Here is a 22,527-nt window from a genome sequence, read left to right on the forward strand (position 1 = left end):
CAAAACTGCTAAAGCACATCAGATCTACATTGAAGGCAAAAGAACCTAACTGAAAGAATGCCAAATGGCCAGGGTTTTTTGCTATTAAGTGTGCTCACACCTCCCTTTCTTTCCACTTTTAGTTTTTATTCTCACCCTGGTTTGATCACATCCAGGATACATTGCAACATATGAATGAGACTGCAAACGATCAACTGAGATAAAAGCAGGGTTTCTAGTGAAGTCAAAATGCTTTTGCTGCTCTGCAGCGGACTGTTCCTAAGCTTCATCAAACCTTGGTATCCTTGCCTTCATCAGGTTGTAGTTTGGTAAATGTGTAAGTTTGGCAAAAGCTGGCTGAAGAGTCAGAGGACGGAGGCGCAGTCACATCGCTCCCAGGTCCACTCCATCGCACCAAGTGGTAAATTACATTCTGAATGATGATCAGGAATTGATGCTGGTCATTGTTAAAATATTTCTGAACTATCAGTACAAACAATGCAGTGAGTTTTTATCTTAACCCAGGTTTCTAATTGTCTAAGAAGTATGATATAAAGATAGTGAAATACATTGTTGGAGAAATGAAAAATAAAGGGACAAGATCTTTAAATTTCCAGAGTAAATCAGTTTGATCTTTCAGAATTTGGCAAAATTATCATGACTATAATTCCACCTTTGCATATTCTGACCTTGAGAACATTAGTGAACTAGTCTAGTGAACTAGAAACTGAGGCTTTTACTTCAAAACTGGCAGTTTTACCTCAAAGAAGAAACACTACCAAATAAGTCCACAGCCTGCACATGCTGCTGAGCACTCCTCTCCTCTCTCCAACATGCTAGCTGAGCACTCCTCCCCTCTCTCCACTCAAAGCCACCTCTTTTCCAGGCTTTGCAGTGACAAAGCTTCCACTCCCCCGGGCCCCACCTCACCCCAGCACTGTCTGCTGCCACCATCCTCTCCCTGGGGTTCTCAAAGCATCCGAGTGCCTTGCTAAGCTGCTTCCTCCCACGAGATTGTCTGTGCTCCCCTCCCAGACCTTCCCCTCCCCACCTATCCCTGCTGGACCAGCAGCTAGAGGCCTCCCTGTGTTGACCCTTGTTTGGGATAAAAGAAGGGGTTAACTAGGGCTGTGTGTTGGTTTTGTGAGGCCCCGAATGGGAACAGAGCTTTCTGAACAAGCATGCACTGTAAACTCGCTGGCATACACAAACATGCCACCAATACAACAAACAAACACCCTACAATCAAGAGACAGTCCTCCCTTATCTTTCTGGGAATTCTCTTGGGTCTCCCCAAACAACTCCAGGGCAGCTCTCAAGCCTTTGTGTACCTCATACATTTCTTTATGCACTTTTTTCCTTCCTTAACAAATAATTCTTTCTGCACTCAAACCAGGCCTGCTATGCAATCATGCCCAGCAGCACCTGCCCCTCCCCAAGCACTGGGTGGGGCTTGGGAGCAGTTGAGGCCCAAGCACCTATGGGTGTTGTCTCAAACCAGCCTGGCCTTGCCTGATCACCTGCAGTGGAAGATTGCTAATGACAGTTTTGTGACAGGAGAGAGGCTTGAGGGCTGCCTGATCCAACCCCAGCCAACCCCAGCTTGCGTGCAGCTAAAAGTGCTCACTCACCTTGCTGCTTCCTCAGGAGTCAGCTGGCTGTCCTGTTGACCGGGTCCCAGTGCTCAGCCATGATGAGGAGAGGCTTCCAGTGGGCGGCAAGACTTGGCCACCACAGAGCCCTTCCTGGGGCCCTCCACATCCTGCCCGGATTCACTCCCTCCTCAGCATTTGGATCCTCTGTGGATTCCCTGGTGAGTGAGTTCCCGACTCAGCCAGATGGACAGACTTACTCCTGGAGGCCTAGAACATAGGAGCAGCCCAAACCTTCTTCTCTTCCCAGATTGTGGCCCGGGCAGGTGGGCAGTGTGTTGGGGAGCTATTTGATTTGGCAAAAGGACAGTGCTTTTGGAATACCAAGTAGCTTAGATAAAAAAAAAACTAGGACCACCAGGACACTTTTGACCTGGTCTGAATTTTGTGTGGCTACCCGGTGAATCACTTTATTCTTCTGGGACTCAGATTGCTGCAGCTGAGTTGGGACATCCCCAGACAGAGGACCCTGTGTGTGGTCTTGGTAAGCCCCTGGCTTACTGCTCACACTTGTGATTGGTGCAGGAGCATTTGATGCTATAGGGAACTCCCAGTCCTACAGGTTGTACCCCAACTCTCTGGGCACACAAAACATGTTTCAGTGGAGCCACCTGGCAGGGACAGGCACACAGCTGTAAACAGAGCTGGAGTAGCCCCAGAGGTGAGAGGTGGTAACCACAGACCTCACCAACTGTTGTCAACGTCCTAGGGGAGACAGTCTCTCAGAATAGTTTCTAGTCTGACCATCAGCTCTCACACTCACAAGCTGGGCAGCCTGAGCAAAATTTCCTGAATTCCCCCATCTCTACAATGGGGTTACTACTAGCGATTCACAGCCTCGAGAATAGCTCACGGGTTTTAAAACAGGATAGTTGCAATGCACAAACCATGAGCAGCATGTCCCTAACTGTCAGCCCCAATTCCTTTCCTTTCCTTATTCTGTACTTTAGGGTCCCCTTGCCCAGTCAGCCTCATGGGTCCTCAAACCAAAACCTCAAGTCAAAAAGATGGGTCATTTCCCTCAAGTCAACACTGGCGGAAGGGATTAGGGAACTCAAGAATGCTGGAGCACACGACTCAGAGGCCCTGCAGTCCACGCAGCAGGCCCCACACCACTCAACCCCCGGAAAGCTGTCTAGTCTCCCTGATTTTTCTCACACAGGTCTCAAGGTTCTGCCTAGAGAAGACCGATTTAAAAGATTATGCCCTTCCCAATGCCAGCTGGTGTCCAGACATGCTGAGCCTGTACCAGGAATTTCTGGAGAAGACCAAGACCGATGGCTGGATCAAACTGCCCTCCTTCAAGTCCAACAGAGACCACATCCAGGGACTCAAGCTCCCATCTGGGTTAGCAGTTACCTCGGGTAAGGCCTGGCTTCAGACGGCCCATCAGCACAGGTGTCCCAGCCCACTGCAGTCTTTTCAGCGAGCCCCTTTCCCTGTGTTCAGTGAAACTCACAAGTTCCCATCTAGTTCTGTCAGAAGTTCTTTTTCCTGCCGAACTCCCCCACTGTCTTGCTGCAGGCCCAGCCCATAGATCAGAGTATTCTTTCTGCTCTCCGGTTCCCCTCCTGCCACCTGCAAAGAGAGCGCACCCTAGCGGCAGCACTGGAAAACCGCCAGCTCAGCCCTCTGAGCATGCCCCCCCTACCGCCTCACCCCAAATTCTCCTCCCCCAACCCAAAAGGCCTTTGGGCTCCCTCCCCCACTGCCAACCTGGCCCACCATCCTGCTCTATTAGACCCTGACTGCCTCTTCAGAAACACGCACCAATCACACTGATAGAGCTTTTCAGCTCCGTCTTTCTTATGCGTGTGTGTGTGCCTGTGTGCCTGTACAACGTGTTCTTGTCTCTCGTCCATATATATGGTTTCCTGCCCAGTGATGCAATCCTGGTATAGTACACAGATTGTACAGGGGTATATGGCACAAAAAAATGCAGAGGCACCAAAATAATTTTTAAAGAATTTGGTATCTGTCTGACCAGGCAGTGGCACAATGGATAGAGCGTTGGACTGGGATGCAGAAGACCCAGGTTCGAAACCCCGAGGTCACCAGCTTGAGCTTGGGCTCATCCGTCTTGAGCACAGGCTCATCCTTCTTGAGCACTGGCTCACCAGCTTGAGTGCAGGGTCGTTGGCTTGAGCATGGGATCATAGACATGATCCAATGGTCGCTGGCTTGAGCCCAAAGGTTGCTGGCTTGAAGCCCAAGGTCACTGGCTTGAGCCCAAGGTCTCTGGCTTGAGCAAGGGGTCATTCGCTCTGCTGTAGCCCCCCCCCCTCCCGGTCAAGGCACATATGAGAAAGCAATCAATGAACAACTAAGGAGCCACACGAAGAATTGATGCTTCTCATCTCTCTCCCTTCCTGCTTTTCTGTCCCTGTCTCTCTGCCTCTGTCACACACACACACACACACAAAAAAAATATTTGGTATCCATCCAAAAGGATATGGTTGTAGTTGTCTTGACAGAAAAAATCAGAATTTTGATGGGCTTTTCTGCACTTATTTTACTGTTTAGCATTATTGTTATTTTGAATTTCTATATGTGAATTACATGAGTTACTTTTTTTTTAGCAGGAGAGAAACAGGCAGGAAGAGAGAAAAATGAGAAGCATCAACTCATAGTTGCAGCACTTTAGTTGTTCAATGACTGCTTCTCATATGTGCCCTGACTGGGAGGCTCAGGTTGAGCCAGTGACCCCTTACTCAAGCCAGCAATCTTTGGGCTCAAGCCAGCGACCTTGGGCTTCAAGCCAGAGACCATGAGATCACATCAATGATCCCACACTCAAGCCAGTGACCTTGGGATCATGTTGATCTCGCACTCAAGCTGGTGAGCCTGCGCTCAAGCCAGATGAGCCCATGCTCAAAGCCAGTGACCTCGGGGTTTCAAACCTGGGACTTAAGTGTCCCAGGTCAATGCTCTATCCACTACACCAACACTGGTCAGGCATCAGTTGCATTTTTAATTTTCAATGTTTAAACTCTGTTCAAGTCTCGACTGGACCTTGATCCTATCACCACCCTCAGCCAGGGAACTACCTGAGTGTTTTTCCCTCCAGTGAGGGCTCCCTAGGGACAGGGCTGTGCTTCTGGTCTCTGATTAAAGGTTCCCTGAGGGTGGAGCCTGAGTGTCCTCTGGTTCTCTGCTTGACGCTGTACCTGATTGAGGGCTCAATCCATGGTGCTGAATGACTGGCCCGCATCCTGAGCAGGCCCTGTGCCCTTGTACACTCCCTTCCTCAGCTGTATCACGACCCATCTCTCCCCAGACAAAAGTGACTGGCGCATCTTCACCAGGTGCATCCAAGTGGAAGGACAAGGCTACGAGTATGTCATCTTTTTTCACCCATCCAAGAAGAAGTCTGTCTGTCTTTTTCAACCAGGCCCCTACTTGGAGGGGGCCCCAGGGTAAGACTAAAGGCAGGGCTGAAGTGAACATCCTTGGCTGCTTCTTAGGCTTGGCTTAGGTGGATTAGGCACACACTGGGCCCTGGGGACGTACCTCTCCATTAGGAGCTCTGTAAGGTGGGGGAGCACTGGACAGGAAGGACGTCCAGGTGATCTGGTCCAGTCTCATTGTGCAGATAATTACTACCTGCCAGAGTGGCTGAGAGGTATAATATTATGGGCCAATGTGTATGTGCTCATGAGCCATAAAGCACAATATAGCTGTTATACGCCATCTATGCACAATTCATGTTTTACTCACAGGCAGACTGAGACACACAGAGGTAAGGTAACTTACCCTCGTGCAGGAATTGAGGCTCCAAGCCCATTGCTCTCTTCACGGTACTCTGCTGCCTCCAGACTTGGAAGAGAGCTAGGAAAGAACCCTCTGGACATAAATACACCCACAGGGGAATCAGGCGGACCCTGAGCCTTTCCTAAGGCCACTGAAGCACCAAGACCACAGTTGTCTGCCTTCTCCTCCATCTCTGTTTCTGCTCTGGACAGTTACTGAAGGCTAGTGGTGGTGCTGCAGTTCCTGCAAGGGAGAGAAAGGAGGGATAAGGAGCAGCTTTAGGATCCCAAGGCCAGAGGACCCAATTGTCATTCAAAGAGTTCAGTAGACCCTGGCAGGTTGGCTCAGTGGTAGAGCATCGGCCTGGCGTGCAGAAGTCCCGGGTTCAATTCCCGGCCAGGGCACACAGGAGAAGCGCCCATCTGCTTCTCCACCTCTCCCCCTTTCCTTCCTCTCTGTCTCTCTCTTCCCCTCCCGCAACCGAGGCTCCATTGGAGCAAAGATGGCCCGGGCACTGGGGATGGCTCCTTGGTTCTGCCCCGGGCGCTAGAGTGGCTCTGGTGGCAACAGAGCAACGCCCCGGAGGGGCAGAGCATCACCCCCTGGTGGGCAGAGCGTCGCCCCCTGGTGGGCGTGCCAGGTGGATCCCGGTCGGGTGCATGCGGGAGTCTGTCTGACTGTCTCTCCCTGTTTCCAGCTTCAGAAAGAAAAAAAACAAAACAAAACAAAGAGTTCAGTAGATGTCAGCACCTCCATAGGTAGAGGGTTCAGATTGCAATTCTTGGTCACCTTTGTCATCTCAAAGGCATCTTCCATGAAGACACTGGAGGACCAGTTCAGAGCCCTACAGCAGTCAGGAATCCTCTCCCTTTGAAGGAGAAAACTTCAAGAAGGCAGAGATAAACTGGCTTTTATTTAGGGGCTCATGGAGGTGGGGCAGGAGAGGCAGAGGAGGATCCCCCTCTGAGAGGGTCCAGAGAAGAGATTACTACTGAATTAGAAAAACCCAGTTCAGTCTGTCTCCTATGGAGGAAAAACCCAGTTCTTTCCTATTGTGTCTTTCTTCTTTGTGTGTCTCCTGTGCTACTCACACAGAACACTTCACTTCTGACATATCTGGTCACCAAATGTGTGTGCCCCCCACAAGAAGGGACTCCAGCTGGGTGTCCTATAATTTAACTCAATTCTGACACTATCTTCCTGGAAATAGTGTCAATTCCACAGGTTACGGGTTCAGTCCCTCAAGACTGCCCCCACTTCAGATGCCAATTGCAAGTAATAGGTCCCCAGGTTACTCACAACTTCTGTCTGATTTGGCTACAAATTTGAAGTTCCCCCAACCCTTTCCTCAGTTTCGATTAATTTGCTAGAGCAGCTCAGAGAACTCAGGGAAACACGTTTACTAGTTTGCTGAAGAACAGAATAAAGGATACAGGTGAACGTCAGAGGAAGAGACATGCGGGCAGGGTCTGGGAGGGTCCTGGGTGCACGAGCTTCCTTGGGGTGCCTCACCCTCCCAGTGTGGTGGTGCTGGCCAACCTGGAAGCCCTCCGAACCCCATGCTATTGGGATTTTGTGGAGGCTTCCTCACGTGGGCACGATTGATCATTAACTCCATTTTCAGTCCCTGCCCCTTCTCAAGAGAATGGGGGGGAGGGCAGGGCTGAAAAATTCTAAACTTCTAATTACAGCCTATTTTTTTCTGGTGACCAGTCTCCATCCAGGAGATAGTCTCCATCTATCTAAAAAAGATTCCTATCCTCCTGGGAATTACAAGGGTTTTAGGAGCTCTGTGCCAGAAACTGGAGGCAGAGACCAATCTATAAGTTTTCTATTGTCTCACAAGTACCCACCCAGCCCCTAGGCAATGAGGAGAGGTGGGTTACTGGCTGGCCCAGGGCTGCCCCCAGAACTGACACAGTTGCCTCTGGTCCCTGCTGGCCCGGAGGACGGCGAGGAAGAGCCGCAGGTCTAGGTTCTTTGACACCAACTCCTTTGTCCTTTTTCCCAGCGCTGTGGGAGGAAAGTGACTAGAAGTGTGTGTGAGATTTTGTAAGCGTTATCTCATCTTATCTGATGAGGTAGGAATTACTTTTATTTTGCAATTTATAGTGGTAAACTAGGGCTCAGCAATGTTTAGCAACTTGCCAAGATCAAACAGGTAGTGCAAGGAGTCACACCAGGTAGGTGTGGTGCCAGGCCCTCATTTCAGGAAGACTGCTGGTGACAGGAGTAGGTTAACCCATGTGGTGCAGCGAGGACAGGTGACCTGGTCCATGGAGAACCAGAATGGTGCTTCTGAAAATCAGAAACTTGAATCTGTGTTGTGTTACCTGCATGCTAAAGTTGGGTACCTTTCTATTTTCTCCAACTTACCTACAGTGAACTAGCTTTGGCGTAAAGCTCAGCTTGCATAAAGAGAATGAGTTTTATGCACTTTAAATAAAGCAGGTGCTCGCCACCTTGCTGAAGGGGACCCTGGCTTTCCCAGACAGCACAGCTCAGGAGTCCATCTTGTCAGCACTTTATGAATCATAAGTGACTTTACAGGTCATGAGTTGGCTTTCACAGTTACTGGTCTCGAAAACGTGGGCTCAGCACTGACCACAGTGACTGGTGAGGTGGAGCTGGCCCAATCCTCAGAAACTAAGGCAAAAAAGTCGGGGGCTTTCGCATCCCTGTGTAAGTGCATCTTTTCTTTCTTTCTTTTTTAATTCAGTGAGAGGAGGAGAGGCAGAGACAGACTCCTGCATGGGCCCTCACCGGGATCCACCCAGAAATCCCACTGGGGGGGCGATGCTCTGCTCATCTGGGGTGTTGCTCCATTGCTCCCCAACCAAGCTCTTCTTAGCACCTGAGGTGGAGGCCATGAAGCCATCCTCAGTAGCTGGGGGCCAGCTCACTCCAGTCAAGCCATGGCTGCAGGATGGAGAGAGAGAGAGAGAGAAGTGAGCAGGAGAGGGGTGGAGAAGCAGATGGACACTTCTCCTGTGTGCCCTGACTGGGAATCGAATCCAGGACATCTATACACCGGGCCGATGCTGTACCACTGAGCCAGCCAGCCAGGGCCTTGTGCACCTTTTCAAAGTCTAGCAATTGCAGGCTGGTCCGATGGTAGTGGGTTATCAGAACTTATTAACTTAGTGTCAAAGTCTAGCAATTGCATCCAGCAATTAGAATATGATGAATCAGAAAAAATGTTTTTCTATTAATTTTATCAGGAAAAAAAAATCTTTTTCCTGGTGAAATAAAATAATTGTACCAGTGATTGCTAATACCTGCTGAAGCAACAAATGATTTTGACTGATTTGATCAGATAGGATCCAGCTCTGTTTCCTTTCTGTTCCTGGGGGAGGGAGAAACAGGTGGTTTCAGCTCAGGGTGAAGGGAAGGCCGCCCAGGGAGCCAGTCTGCCCAGAGCTGCAGCCTTGCTCCCCACCCCCACCCCAGGTTTGCCCATGGAGGGTCCCTGGCAGCCATGATGGATGAGACCTTTTCCAAAACTGCCTACCTGGCTGGCGAGGGGCTGTTCACACTAAGCCTCAACATCAGGTTCAAAAAGTAAGTACAGATGCTCACGGTGCTGTCCAAATTCATGACCCTTTCCATCACTGAGGGGGTGGCCATTCTCGGCAGCTGGGGTGCAGGAGCCCTGCCTGTCACTCGCCTTCCCCAGCCCACTCTCAGAAAAACCTCTGCCATCCAACTGTGGTAGCTGGCAGGCAGGCCGTGAGCCCCGCGCCACTTATATCCTTGAAGCAGGGTGGGATGGAGAGGGGATTGGGGGAGGAAGGGGGAGGGGATGAGGGCCAGGAGTCCACGTGAGGGGTGGGCTAAGCCGCCTCTGCTCCCAGCTTGATCCCCGTGGGCTCTCTGGCTGTACTGAACACTAACGTGGAGAAGATTGAGGACCAGAAGCTGTATATGTCCTGCGTCACACAGAGCAGAGACCAGAAGACAGTCTATGCTAAGTGCTCAGGTAACGAGGTCCTTCAGCCCCAGGCCCTGTCCTGTCACCACCAGCCCAGAACAAGTGGAAGAAAGAAGGCTGAGGACCCAGTCTCAAGCTGGGGTCCCGCTCTGCAGGCTGGGATTGGTCACCTGCAGTAGACATGGGTGAAATGAGGAAAAGGTCAACTAGGATTGTTTTTCTATGTGTGGGTTGCCCCATCTGTGCCACAGGACAGGACTCAGGTACTGGGAACTGGATGCCCATGCTCAGAGCGCCCCACCAAGCCCCTGCCCTCTCTGCCCTCATTCCTGCCACCCGGCTCACCATTCTCTTGCAGGTGTTTTCCTTCAGCTGCAGCTGGAGCAGGAGTAACAGTCACTCTGCCTTCAGGAGAGCCTACTTCTGACAGTCCTGCCTGCCTGGGACCCACCACGGGGCAGGGAGGGCAGGGAGGGCTCCCCAGGGAAGCACCTGATGAACTGAGGGAGGGCACTGTCCTCTGAGCAAATAAAGTCTCACAGCCCCATTCTCAGCCCAAGACCCTTCTTTTTTTCTTTTTTTTTCTTTTTTGTGACAGAGACAGAGAGCGGGATAGATAGGGACAGACAGACAGGAAGTGAGAGAAATGAGAAGCATCGATTCTTCGTTGCGGCATCTTAGTTGTTCAATGATTGCTTTCTCATATGTGCCTTGACCGGGGGCTACAGCAGACAGAGTGACCCCTTGCTCAAGCCAGCGACCTTGGGCTTAAGCTGGTGGGCCTTGCTCAAACCAGATGAGCCTGCACTCAAGCTGGTGACCTCGGGGTTTCGAACCTGGGTCCTCCACATCCCAGTCCAACACTCTATTCACTGTGCCACCACCTGGTCAGGCAGCCCAAGACTCTTCTGTAATTGAAAATCGAAATCCTTCCAGGGTTTCCCACACACCCACCTTTCCAGTCAGTACCACTGCAAGAGATTCACTGAGCCCCCGCCAGGCACCGGGCGCTCTGTGAGGCACCAGGAACACAGCAATGAGAAGACGGGACCCCTGGCCCTGAGGTCACAGCTGTGGCCAGGCGCTGAGTACACAGAGCACCCATCACTTCCCCCCTCCCCCCTGGCTCCTATGGATGACACATAGGGAAAGGAGTCCATTCTACTCTAGGAAAGCGATCACAGAAGGCTTTCTAGAGGAAACTGTTCTTAAACTGAGTCTCAAAAGTTAAGCAACATTCTCCAGGCCAGCAGGAGACAAAGTATACTCCAGGCAGAAGGCAGAGTAAGAGCAAAGGCACAGAAGGGGGAACGAGCCATGACCTTGGAGAACAAAAAGAAGCTGAGTGGGGCAGGAGTTTACGGCAAGAGAAGCGGACAGGAACAAAGGCAGGTCACAGAAGGATTCCTAAACCCTGCTGTGGAGCTTGAACTCTGTCTTGTAGGCAACAGGGAGGTTTGACACGGTTTGGGCTGAGAAAGACATCAAATTTTGTGTTCTTAGAAAGCTGGCCCTGGTGGCAGTAAGAGGTCAGCAGGACTGAAGGTGGGAGTCTGGTTAGGAGACCACTGCAGGGCTCCAAACTTGAGATGGTAAGGGCCTGACAGGGCTCGGGGCTGAGAAGATGAAGGATGTGGGAAGTGCTACAAACAATAGCGTGCAGGACTCTGCCATTACCTATATGCAGGGGATCTGTGAAGGCGACTCCGAGTTTCTGGCTTGGCGGTTCTAAGTGGCACGATTAGGAATCCAGATGAGCAGGTGTGAGGTGGGGGAGAGAACAAGTCCAGTGTCACGTGCATTGAGCGTGAAGTGCTCATGGAACTTTCACCACATGGTGAGTCCCAGAAAGAACCTGAATATTGTGATTTAGAGCTCGAAATTGATGAGCCACTGAATTCATTTGTAAGTCATCAGTATGAAAACTGACATGGAACTCCTGGGAGTGGATTATGCAGTGAAGCGAGGGGACGGGGGAGTGATGGTGAGAGGAGCAGAGAGAAAGGGGTCAGAGATATAAATATTAATCACAAGGCTTAAAACTGGAGCAGAGGCCCAAAGGCCCGTGAAAGAGGCAGAAACGGGACAGGAATGACCATTCTTACAAGGGTGAGTTCAGCCGTATCAAATGCTAAAGAGAAGGCAAGGTAGATGAAAAGTGAAAAGAGGCCTTTGGACCTGGCTGTAAGGAAGGTGGTGGTCTCCTTTGCTAGGAATTGGGAGCGAATCCAGATTATGGGAGATAAAAAAAAAATGAGTGGGAATGACAAAGTGAATTTAGATGATTCTTTCTAGGAATTTTGTTGTTGTTATGCTATTTAAAGAAAAGGGTTTGAGTATATTTATAAATTGCTTTGGAAGAAGCCAATGGAGAGAAGCTGAAATGGTAGGGGAGAGAGGTGTCATCCAACAGAATAGCTGTCTGGTCTTAGGGACGGATCAAGAGCACACTGGAGGCAGGAGTCATGGGAGAGCATCAGCATGATTCTGGGACCAAAAGGAAGGAGTTGGGGGGGGGGGGGGACAGTGGATGGGAAGTTGGGAGAGATTCACCCAAGAGCACCTTGACTTCCTCAGTGAAAGAGGAGGCAAGACCATCAGAGGGAAAAGAGGTCTGGAGGAAGGACAATGAATTGGATAAGTCACTGTGAGGATCAGGAAAACAAATTGACCGAGTACTATGGGCCGAGCATGCTAAAGGCCCAGTTGCTGGTGGAAAACAGGTGCCTGGAGTGGCACTAACTTTGGGGAAAAGGAAGGAGTGAACCAGCTAACAAGACCCCAGGGGCACTGGTGGATGAGTCAGTGGTATCTGTGGAGGAGAGGGGTGGGAAACTGAGCAGCTTCCACGAGGACGGGCAGGACTCCATCAAGGCCAATAGGTGGAGGTGATGCCCAGGAAACTGTCAAGGACGAGAGAAGTTTTACCAAAGATTGAGAGCTCCAAGGGACATGTCATAAAGCATCTTGTTATTAGATATGGTAAGGCCAAATGACCTTTCCACCTCCACAGCCTAACCTTTGTCTTTTTTTTTTAAGACTTTATTTATTCATTTGAGAAAGACAGAGAAGGAGGGAAGGAGCAGGAAGCATCAACTCCCATATGCACCTTGACCAGGCAAGCCCAGGGTTTTGACCAGTGACCTTGGCATTCCAGGTCGATGCTTTATCCACTGCTTCATCACAGGTCAGGCTAACCTGTGTCATAAATAGAATGTGCTTCTCACTCACAAAAGTCCAGTTGGTGGTGTCTAAGAGTTATTCAAGGATTGGACAAAAGTTCTGCCATTTCGAACACATGATTTACAAAGTTATCCTGGGTACTGACATCCAGAGAGAAGACAGAATTACAAGGAAGGTGTTTGAAGGCCAAGCCTCAAAGTGTTTCCATTGGCCTGAACTCAGTCACTAGGCCCTGCCAAACTGTAGGGGAGGTTGGTTGGAAAATATGGCCTAACTCCATTTGTAGAAGAAAGGGAAATGGGTTTGGTGAGTAGCTATCAGCCACTGCCTCAGTTTGAGAGAAGGATCGGCAGAGGAAGAGTCTATGTCTAAAACTTTATTCTAGCAAGTGAAGAATTCAAGTTCAAGCCTAAGCTGAGGTTCTAGGATCTGGGGCTAGGGCTGGGGCTGGACTGGATCTAAGAGAATGAAACCATTTGTGGCATCTAACAGGGTCAGAGACTTGTGCACAAAGTCAGGAGTAATGGGGAGGCAGATGGATCAGATTTTCTTCCCAGGAACTAGACCACAGGCTCCCCAAGCTGTCAATCTTGAATAACAGGCAAACAACTGGTGAACATGGATACAAAAGGGCCTGATCCAGTACCTTCCAAAAGCCAGACACATAGCAGAGGCCATAGCCAGAACTCTTGTGGCAAAAACCAATGCCCTCTCCCATATACTCACATAAAAACCTCTTTCTCCTTTCACAGTTGCCCTTGATAATCCGTTAAACCCAGAGTCTAAATCAGGGGTAGTCAACCTTTTTATACCTACCGCCCACTTTTGTATCTCTGTTAGTAGTAAAATTTTCTAACCGCCCACCAGTTCCATAGTAATGGTGATTTATAAAGTAGGGAAGTAACTTTACTTTATAAAATTTATAAAGCAGAGTTACAGCAAGTCAAAGTATATAATAATAATTACTTACCAAGTACTTTATGTTGGATTTTTGCTAAGTTTGTCAGAATAAATCTTTATAAAATAACTTACTATAGTTAAATCTATCTTTTTATTTATACTTTGGTTGCTCTGCTACCACCCACCATGAAAGCTGGAACGCCCACTAGTGGGCGGTAGGGACCAGGTTGACTACCACTGGTCTAAATCATTCTCTATCAAAAACTTGATTATCCTTTATTGGTGATCAAGAGTGTCTAATCTTCATTTAAACACTCCCAAGAGAAGAAGGGAAATAAATTTCATCCTCTTTATGCAGTGAAGAAAAAGAAGAAAAACAAAACAAAACCGCTATACTTAAGCTTCCATATTAAAGTAGGTTGAGTGCATTCTGGCAATTCTATGCTGGGGCCAGTTTCTAAGAGAAACAGGCATTAGCATGAAAACCTACAGAGGCTCTCAGGCAAGGCCCACAGCCAGGTGGGGAGTGGCTGCCTTGACTGGATAAGGCCAGGTGGGGAGGCAGGAATCTTGATAAGGGAAATAAGGTCATCAGCTATTGGAACAGTTCTTAGTGTCTCGGACTTTGACAGATGCCTCTCCCATCCCAAAAAGCCAAGTACTGCAGCTTTCTAGGCAGAAACAAGAGGGCTTGCTGCCTCCCCACTGAAAAAGCCCATTCTGATGTGTAGTGCATTCATCTGTAATACAAATACTGCAGAGGTAGATGGGATGGAATCCAACAGGCTGTCTGAGCTGGGATGGCAGCTTATTCTGCTTGAAGCTATGCATTTTTCAGATGCCCGAGTCAAATGTCAGGAGTAACTAGAACGAATATAGCAATTATAAGAAAAACCAGTTCAAGAGAGCAGAGGACACCAGTAGCTGAGACCAGCTCTTAAAGACGGAGCTCTTAAGGCCTTCCTGGATCAGAGGCCATAGAGCTAGGTTATTTTTTTTTTTAAATAATTTTATTTTTTTAATGGGGCAACATCAATAAATCAGGATACATATATTCAAAGATAACAAGTCCAGGTTATCTTGTCGTTCAATTATGTTGCATACCCATCACCCAAAGTCAGATTGTCCTCTGTCACCTTCTATCTAGTTTTCTTTGTGCCCCTCCCCCTCCCCCTTTCCCTCTCCTTCTCCCCCCTCCTCCCGTAACCACCACACTCTTATCAATGTCTCTTAGTTTCACTTTTATGTCCCACCTACATATGGAATAATGCAGTTCCTGGCTTTTTCTGATTTACTTATTTCACTTCGTATAATGTTATCAAGATCCCACCATTTTGCTGTAAATGATCCAATGTCATCATTTCTTATGGCTGAGTAGTATTCCATAGTATATATGTGCCACATCTTCTTTATCCAGTCATCTATTGACGGGCTTTTTGGTTGTTTCCATGTCCTGGCCACTGTGAACAATGCTGCAATGAACATGGGGCTGCATGTTTCTTTACGTATCAATGTTTCTGAGTTTTGGGGGTATATACCCAGTAGAGGGATTGCTGGGTCATAAGGTAGTTCTATTTTCAGTTTTTTGAGGAACCACCATACTTTCTTCCATAATGGTTGTACTACTTTACATTCCCACCAAAAGTGTATGAGGGTTCCTTTTTCTCCACAACCTCTCCAACATTTGCTATTACCTGTCTTGTTAATAATAGCTAATCTAACAGGTGTGAGGTGGTATCTCATTGCAGTTTTGATTTGCATTTCTCTAATAACTAAAGAAGATGAGCATCTCATAGAGCTAGGTTATTTATCACAGGTGAGGACCCAGAGCTGCAAGACACAGTCTATCACCAAAACCATCACCTGACAGCACCTGCTGTGAGCATTGGTGGCCAAGGTATGCTGCCTGAGGCCACCATGCAAGGCCATGGGAGAGACAGCTTACTTAGCAAGACCCAAAAGCCCAGGGAATCTTGTACAGTTGCCAGGAGGAAAGGTTTGTCCTCTCTCTCTGCCCCTTCATTTGGCTTGAACCTAGAAAAGCACTCTGTAATGCCCAGTCCTCTAACTGTTCTTTAATACAGTGGTACCTTGAGATACGAGTTTAATTCGTTCTGTAGCCGAGCTCGTAAGTCAGTCAACTCATATATCGAACAAATTTCCCCCATTTAATATAACTGAAATAGATTTAATCTGTTCCAGCCCTGTGAAACATCCCCAAACCATCCTAAATTATGAAAAAAGACATGTTTTTAATTAAAAAACACACATGTATATATACTTTACCAAAGCATAACAAAATATATGAAATAAAAGAAAAGAGTGTTATTTAGTACTGTATTCTTACCTTGGAGACAGACGAGTGTGGCTAACGGAGGTGAATGGCGGAGGAGGAGGGAGGGAGGAAGGGATGCAGGCACTGTAGACACGTAAACTAAAACTGCACTTTCTTAACACTAAATGTAAACTAAAACTGCATTTTCTTTAAACAAAACTAAAACTGCACTTTCTTCACTTAAAATGTAACCACAAAAACTTAATTGTAAAAAAAAATGCACTTTCTTAACTTTAAACTTAACCTAAGCTTAACATTACATATTTTTCATTTAATCATCACCTGTTTTTGCCTTTTTGGCTGCACTTTCGGCACTTTCACTTGTAGGACTTTTGAATAAAAATCTATCCAAAGAGGTTTGCTTTTCCCTGCCTTTTAAAATGTTACGAAAATGTGACAAACAAGTGTCATTAAAAAGTGCTGAAATGGCCTTGGCCGGTTGGCTCAGCGGTAGAGCGTCGGCTTGGCGTGCGGGGGACCCAGGTTCAATTCCCGGCCAGGGCACATAGGAGAAGCGCCCATTTGCTTCTCCACCCCCCCCCCTTCCTCTCTGTCTCTCTCTTCCCCTCCCGCAGTCAAGGTTCCATTGGAGCAAAGATGGCCCAGGCGCTGGGGATTGCTCCTTGGCCTCGGCCCCAGGCGCTAGAGTGGCTCTGGTCGCGGCAGAGCAACGACGCCCCGGAGGGGCAGAGCATCGCCCCCTGGTGGGCAGAGCATCGCCCCCTGGTGGGCAGAGCGTCGCCCCTGGTGGGCGTGCCGGGTGGATCCCGGTCGGGCGCATGCGGGGGTCTGTCTGACTGTCTCTCCCCGTTTCCAGCTTTAAAAAAAAAAAAAAACTAAAAAAAAAAAAAAGTGCTGAAATGACCAGTTGAAATTTTTTCTGAGTGTTTCTTTTCAGTGAAACTTGAAAGCTTCTCCCTCATTGCCAGCATGTCTTCAATTTCACTTGTAGAAATCACTTCCTCCGACTCTGCCCCCTCCTCACTACTAATCTCTTGCAGAAGCTCCTATGTTGTATCATCTGTAGCTCCTTCAACTCCTCAGTTGAGAGTTCCTCCTCATGTTCCTTGATGAGCTCGTTTACATCACCCTCATCTACCTCCAGACCCATCAACTTTCCAAGGGACACAATCTCCTCCAACGCTTCTACCTCAGTCTCAGTCTCTAGTTTGAATCCCTCGAAGTCCCTGTCTGCAACAACATCAGGCCATAACTATTTCCATGCCGAGTTCAAGGTTCTTCTTGTAACCTCTTGCCATGCCAAGTCAATAATGCGTAAACATATCACGATGTTGTAGTGATCTTTCCAAAACTCTCGAAGGGTTAGAATTGTATTCTCAATCACCTCAAAGCAGCTGCGAAACAAGTGCTTCGTGTAAAGCTTAAAGTTGGAAATAACCTGCTGATCCATAGGTTGCAAGATAGAAGTTGTGTTGGGTGGGAGGTAGAGGACTTTCACAAATTTGAACTCATTGAGAATGTCATCTTCAAGACCAGGTGGGTAGGCTGGAGCATTTTCAAGGATTAGTAATGTTTTCATTGGGAGTTTATTTTCTTGAAGATATTTCTTTACTGCAGGACCAAAGACAAGATTTACCCATTCAATAAAAAACTGCCACATAACCTATGCCCTAGCATTAGTGCGCCACATAACCTGCATTTTTTCTTTAAGAATCAAGTGAGTCTTAAAGGCTCAAGGATTTTCAGAATGATACCCTAGCAGTGGCTTTACTTTACAGTCACTGTTAGCATTTGCACACAATGCAAGTGTCAAACTGTCCTTCATGGGTTTATGGCCTGGCAGCTTCTTCTCCTCTGCAGTGATGAAAGTCCTCTGGGGCATTTTTTTTCCAAAACAATCCTGTTTTGTCACAGTTGAACACTTGTTGGGGGATGTAGCCTTCCTTTGCGATAAGCGCAGCAAAACGTGTGATGTACTCCTCAGCTGCCTTACCGTCAGCACTCGCAGCTTCACCATGCCTCACCACCGAGTGGATGCCAGACCTCTTCTTGAAATTTTCAAGTCAGCCGTGACTTGCCTTAAATGTATCTTCTGCTGCCTCTTTTGAGGTTAATGGTTCTTTCTTCTTCAAGTCGCCATAAATAATACATGCCTTTTCACATATTACAGTCTCCGTCACAGTATCTCCTGCCAGCTCTTTCTCTTTCACCCACACCAGCAGAAGCTTCTCCATTTCTTCATGGATATTTGTCCTTAATTGGGACAGAATTGTAATTCCTTTTGCTGAATTTGCACTTTTGATAGCATCCTTTCGTTTAAGGATGGTACAAATTGTAGATGTATTGCGGTCGTACAGCCTTGCCAGTTCAATCACTCGTACACCACGCTCATGTTTTTCTATTATTTCTTGCTTTACTTCTATCAACATCATTCTCTTCTTCTCACCACTGTCCTTTACATTCATTTTCTTCAGCCCCATGATAGCACACAAAAAAAGTTAGTAAAAAAATGCAAAAATGATGCAAGAACGAGTACAGCGCACGAGATTTGACTTGATTCTGCAGGTAACACGTGAGAAAGAATGAGATGCTGGTGTTGTGCTGCCGATAATGGACCCGTGCGCCAACGCGCCAACTAGCGGCAGCTTCCAGAATCACGACTCATATCTCGGAATTTCGCTCACATCTCCAACAAAAATATGTACTGAGTTGCAGCTAATATCTTAAAAAAAAAAAATTGTATGTTGGTCTGCTCATATCTCAAGGTACCACTGTACCAGCAAAAATAAAGAAGGTCATCTGTGAAGTTCTTGAAGAGTGGCAGCAATGGTTCTGGAAGAGGTCAGAAGGTGGCACTCTAGGTCCTCATTCAAGGGAGCAATTCTGCTCAAATCCGAAGACAGCCAGAGAATAAGAAAGAACAGTGCTCTTTGAGATAGATTTGGATTCTAGTCTCGACTCTGCCACTGTTTGACACATGATTTCCTTCTGGCTCTGTTTCCTGCTCTGTGAAACTAAGAGGTTAAATAAGGTGACTTCCAAGTTCATTCCAGGTCTGATACCTATTGCTCTAATTTAGGTCAACTCCAATCTTCAAGTATCAGATGTCAAAATAATCATTTCGTCTGTTTCCTGCATTTCACAATCTTTTTTGTTATTGTTGTTTGAACATTTATTGTCTGTCTCTCCCCTTGAATTCTTCCCCATTTTATCTACCCCTAGAACCTAGCACAGTGAATGAAGAAACAAAATGATTCAGGTATAATTCTGCTTAATATCATTAATTAATTCAATAAATTCTGGCTGAATACCTGCCTTGTTATAAGCACTATCCTTGAGTTGCTTACAGTATAATAGGATATTAAATTAATCACATACATACAGAGCAGGGAAAAAGTAGGGTTACAGTTGTTCATATGGGAAATAATACAATAACTAATAAATAATAATAAACTGTTTTGTGTATTCACAACTATAAACCTACTTTTGTCCTACCCTATAAATCACATAAATAAAAAATATATATATGGTCAATGCCATAAAGGAAAAGGATGGGGTGCTGTGAAATTATACAACTGAAGCCCCTAATTTAGATGGCAGGTGTCAGAGAGGACCTCCAGATTTGAAGAATGAAGAGGTAGTGTGATCCTAGGAGAAGAGAGAACTTATGCAAAGACCCCAAGGAGAAAATGAGCTTGATGCCTTTGAGAAATAAAAGGGTATGTAGTAGGTATGCCTGAGTGCAGCTGATGATCTCATTTCATCAGCAGTAGCCTCTGCTTCCTAGGATCTGCCTATGGGGAAGAGAGGAAATGGGGGGACATCCTCCATGCCTACAGTTCAACAGCCTTCTGACAAGGATGAGGGGCACAGACAAGCCTGACCTGGACTACTGATGAAACCAGCTCTGTCCTCAGTGTCTCTATGTCCAGAAATCTTGAGCCTGGTCACTTTTCCTTGGGCCAATGTAATTCAGAGAACTAGTCACTACAAGTCACTCTGTCTGGGAGCTATTGGAATGGCCCCAGAACGGGACAATGGGGGCCAAGGCAGGATTCCAGCAAGGAATATTTGCATAAGATGTGATTTGTGTGGCAATGGCTATGTGCTTCAGCTAGGAGGGCTAGGGTGGGGCCAGTGCTGCACAGAGGGATGGAGCCCACTGCACACTGATGGCCACCTCTTTTTTCACGAAGCCCCTACAAACTCCAGCAGAGCCTCAGGCCCTGCAGAGGGGGGGAGGGGGCGAGACTGGCATGCTACTAGAAACCTGGTTGGAGGAAGGAGTTAAGAAGTCCGGGCTGATGGCCACAGACACAGAGCGGTGTTTATCCAGGAAAAGAGGTCATACGTAGGCAACAGAGGCCCCTGCCAGCTCCTCCCAGAAGGACTGGACTGGGGGAGCAACGTGGAGAGGAAGCTGCTCCCCTGATATCTGAACGCCTCCCGGCCAGAGGCCAAGACCCAGCGGCGGCCCAAAGGTAAGGCCTGCACTCTGAGCGCCCGACTGAGCCCGCCGTAGACTCAGACTCCCAAGCAGACTGTTGGAACACGCGCTCGCGGCGCTGCGGCGCGGGGGTGCGGTGAGTGCGAGGTGGCAGAGCCTCCGGGAGCCCGCTGGGGGTGGCGGAGAATCAATGCCGCCTTTGTGCTCAGTGGTTTCCCAGGGAAAAGGAGTGGAGAGGGGAGGGGCGGCCCAGCGGTCGGGCCCCGCCCTGCAGACTGGGGATGCCGTGGGGCTGGGAGATGGGGCGCCGACCTTCAGGGCTTGAGGCGGGTGGAATTCTGCACCCTTGGGGGTGCGACTACGTGGACAGACCGGGGTGCTCGCACGGCAGCAACCAGGTGTGCAGTGCGTCTGCTTCTGGCCTGGAGCAGTTTGGGAAGGCGAGGGAGGAGCAGGAGGAGGCAGGTCGGTCTGCGGCCGAAGGATGGCTCAGCCTGGAGAAGCTTGCGGAGGGGCAAGGGGCCCAGGGGGTCCCTAGGGGCTCCAGATTAGACCTCAGAAGAGACCCCGAGTCTTCTGAATGGGTGGGGGGAGGAGAGGTGGGTGAGCCGGCCGAGGGCTGCAGTGTCTCTTCAAGGGAGAGTGTGTATGAACGGGGTTCAGGACCTGGGTCCCTTTTGCGACAAGTGGCCTTTTGATAAGTGGGTGTTACTCTAGTGTCCTGACAGGAGTCTAGGACTCTAGGGGATGTGTTGGGCCTTCCAACTCTGACGTGGGTGCCGTCTTCAGTACCAATGGGAGAGTCTGTGTACTTGGAGGTCCTGAGGCCTGCATCTGAAAATGTGTCTAGCCCAGGACTCCCTCATTTCTACCGAGCCTCCAGGCTTCACCGCCCGTGGTCTTTCCTGCTCCGTGCGCGCCGTGGGCACCGGGCGAAGTGGCGTCGGCGCACGGCCGGGTGTACTTGAGCAGCATCGCCCACCTCGGCTTCTCTTCTCTCCTCGCCCAGCCCAACTCCCCAGACCCGCACTGAGACGCTGCGTTTGGAACCGTTTGTCCTCTCGGAATTCGCACGTTCATCGCCCCCACCTACCGCATGTGGCTCCTGGAGAGAGCTGGCTACAGGGTGGGGGCCGCGGAGCCCGGGGCCGGGTGGGCGCCCTGCAGCCTGTTCCCTAAGCGCCGCGGCCCGAGCCCGCCCGCACGTGCCTGTCCCAATGTCCTCACCCCGGACCGCATCCCGCCGTTCTTCATCCCGCCCCGGCTCCCAGACCCCGGCGGCGCCGAGCCCCAGGCAGGGCGCGAGGCGAGCGGACGCGGCCCCCCTGCGGCCTGCTCGCTGCCGCACCTGGCGGGCCGCGAAGGCTGGGCCTTCCTGCCGGAGAGCCCGCACACGCGCCGGCGCGAGTCCCTGTTCCACTCGCCGCCGCGCGCTCCGGCGGAGCGGCTGTCCCCGGCGCTCGCCCGGCTGCACGTCTCCGCCCCGGACCTGCGCCTCTGCTGGGCCATCGACAGCGACACGGCCTCGTCGCCCGACTCGTCGCCCTTCAGCTCGCCGCGGCCAGGCCCGGGCCGTGGCCGGCCGCCCAGGCCGCACTCGCTGTCCCCGGACGAGGCCAGCTCGGCCGACACCAGCCCGTACGCGCTCCGCCGCACGGAGCCGCCCCCGCCGCCGCTCTTCCACTTGGACTTCTTGTGCTGCCAGCTGCGGCCGACCAAGGACAGCGTGCTGCGCCTCGGGCCCCGTGGGGGGCAGCTGCGGCTCTCCGCCGAGTACCAGGCCGGGCCCGGGCAGCTGCGGCTGCGCCTGGTCAGCGCCGAGGGCCTGCCCAGCTCGCGAGCCGGCCCCGGGAGCGGTGGCGGCGGCTGCTTCGTGGTGCTGAGGCTGCGTCCGCGCGTCCGGCCGCGGAGCCAAAGGAGCCGCGTGGTCAGATGCAGCACCAACCCCATCTTCAACGAGGACTTCTTCTTCGATGGGCTCGGCCCGCCGGACCTGGTCGCCCACAGTCTGAGGGCCAAGGTACTGGACAGGGGCGCAGGGTTGCGCAGGGACGTGCTGCTGGGGGTGTGTGAGACGCCCCTTATTGCTCTACTGCCCCCGTTGGGTGGTAGGCTAGGTCGAGAGGCCTCCCTGGCGCCTGCCCATCTCAGCCTGTAGACTGAGACCATCTTTTCCTCAGGAGCTATCTGTTGGGTATCCAGTCCCCATTCCTTCCTTCCATCTCTGCCTGGCATGTATTTATTTTTGCTAATAAAATGTCTGTTTGTCTCTAGTGGGATATCTCCACTTATTGGCACCTTACACACTCTCGGGTCTGCAGCCTACCTTTCTCCTTCCGCCCTGGCCATACCAGTATGGAAGAAGTTCATTCAGATTGAGTCGAAGCAG

The 22,527-nt window shown here is 49.8% G+C and overlaps 2 protein-coding genes across 2 annotated transcripts; both read left to right on the plus strand.

The window, feature by feature from the left end:
• The first annotated feature begins 1,562 nt into the window (after nt 1-1,562).
• THEM5 (thioesterase superfamily member 5) lies at nt 1,563-9,846 on the plus strand. Its single transcript, XM_066362485.1, has 6 exons — nt 1,563-1,792; nt 2,794-2,995; nt 4,909-5,047; nt 8,832-8,942; nt 9,236-9,360; nt 9,671-9,846. Exons 1-6 carry the CDS (start codon nt 1,670-1,672, stop codon nt 9,703-9,705), a joined length of 735 nt encoding a protein of 244 aa, XP_066218582.1. The 5' UTR covers nt 1,563-1,669; the 3' UTR covers nt 9,706-9,846.
• Nucleotides 9,847-20,008: 10,162 nt separating this feature from the next.
• C2CD4D (C2 calcium dependent domain containing 4D) lies at nt 20,009-22,296 on the plus strand. The gene is made up of 2 exons (XM_066366130.1): nt 20,009-20,172; nt 21,148-22,296. The coding sequence occupies exon 2, from the start codon at nt 21,235-21,237 to the stop codon at nt 22,294-22,296; it is 1,062 nt and encodes a 353-aa protein (XP_066222227.1). The 5' UTR covers nt 20,009-20,172; nt 21,148-21,234.
• Nucleotides 22,297-22,527: the final 231 nt, after the last annotated feature.

Source organism: Saccopteryx leptura, chromosome 2 (genome assembly GCF_036850995.1).
Source record: "Saccopteryx leptura isolate mSacLep1 chromosome 2, mSacLep1_pri_phased_curated, whole genome shotgun sequence".
Classification (NCBI taxonomy): domain Eukaryota; kingdom Metazoa; phylum Chordata; class Mammalia; order Chiroptera; family Emballonuridae; genus Saccopteryx; species Saccopteryx leptura.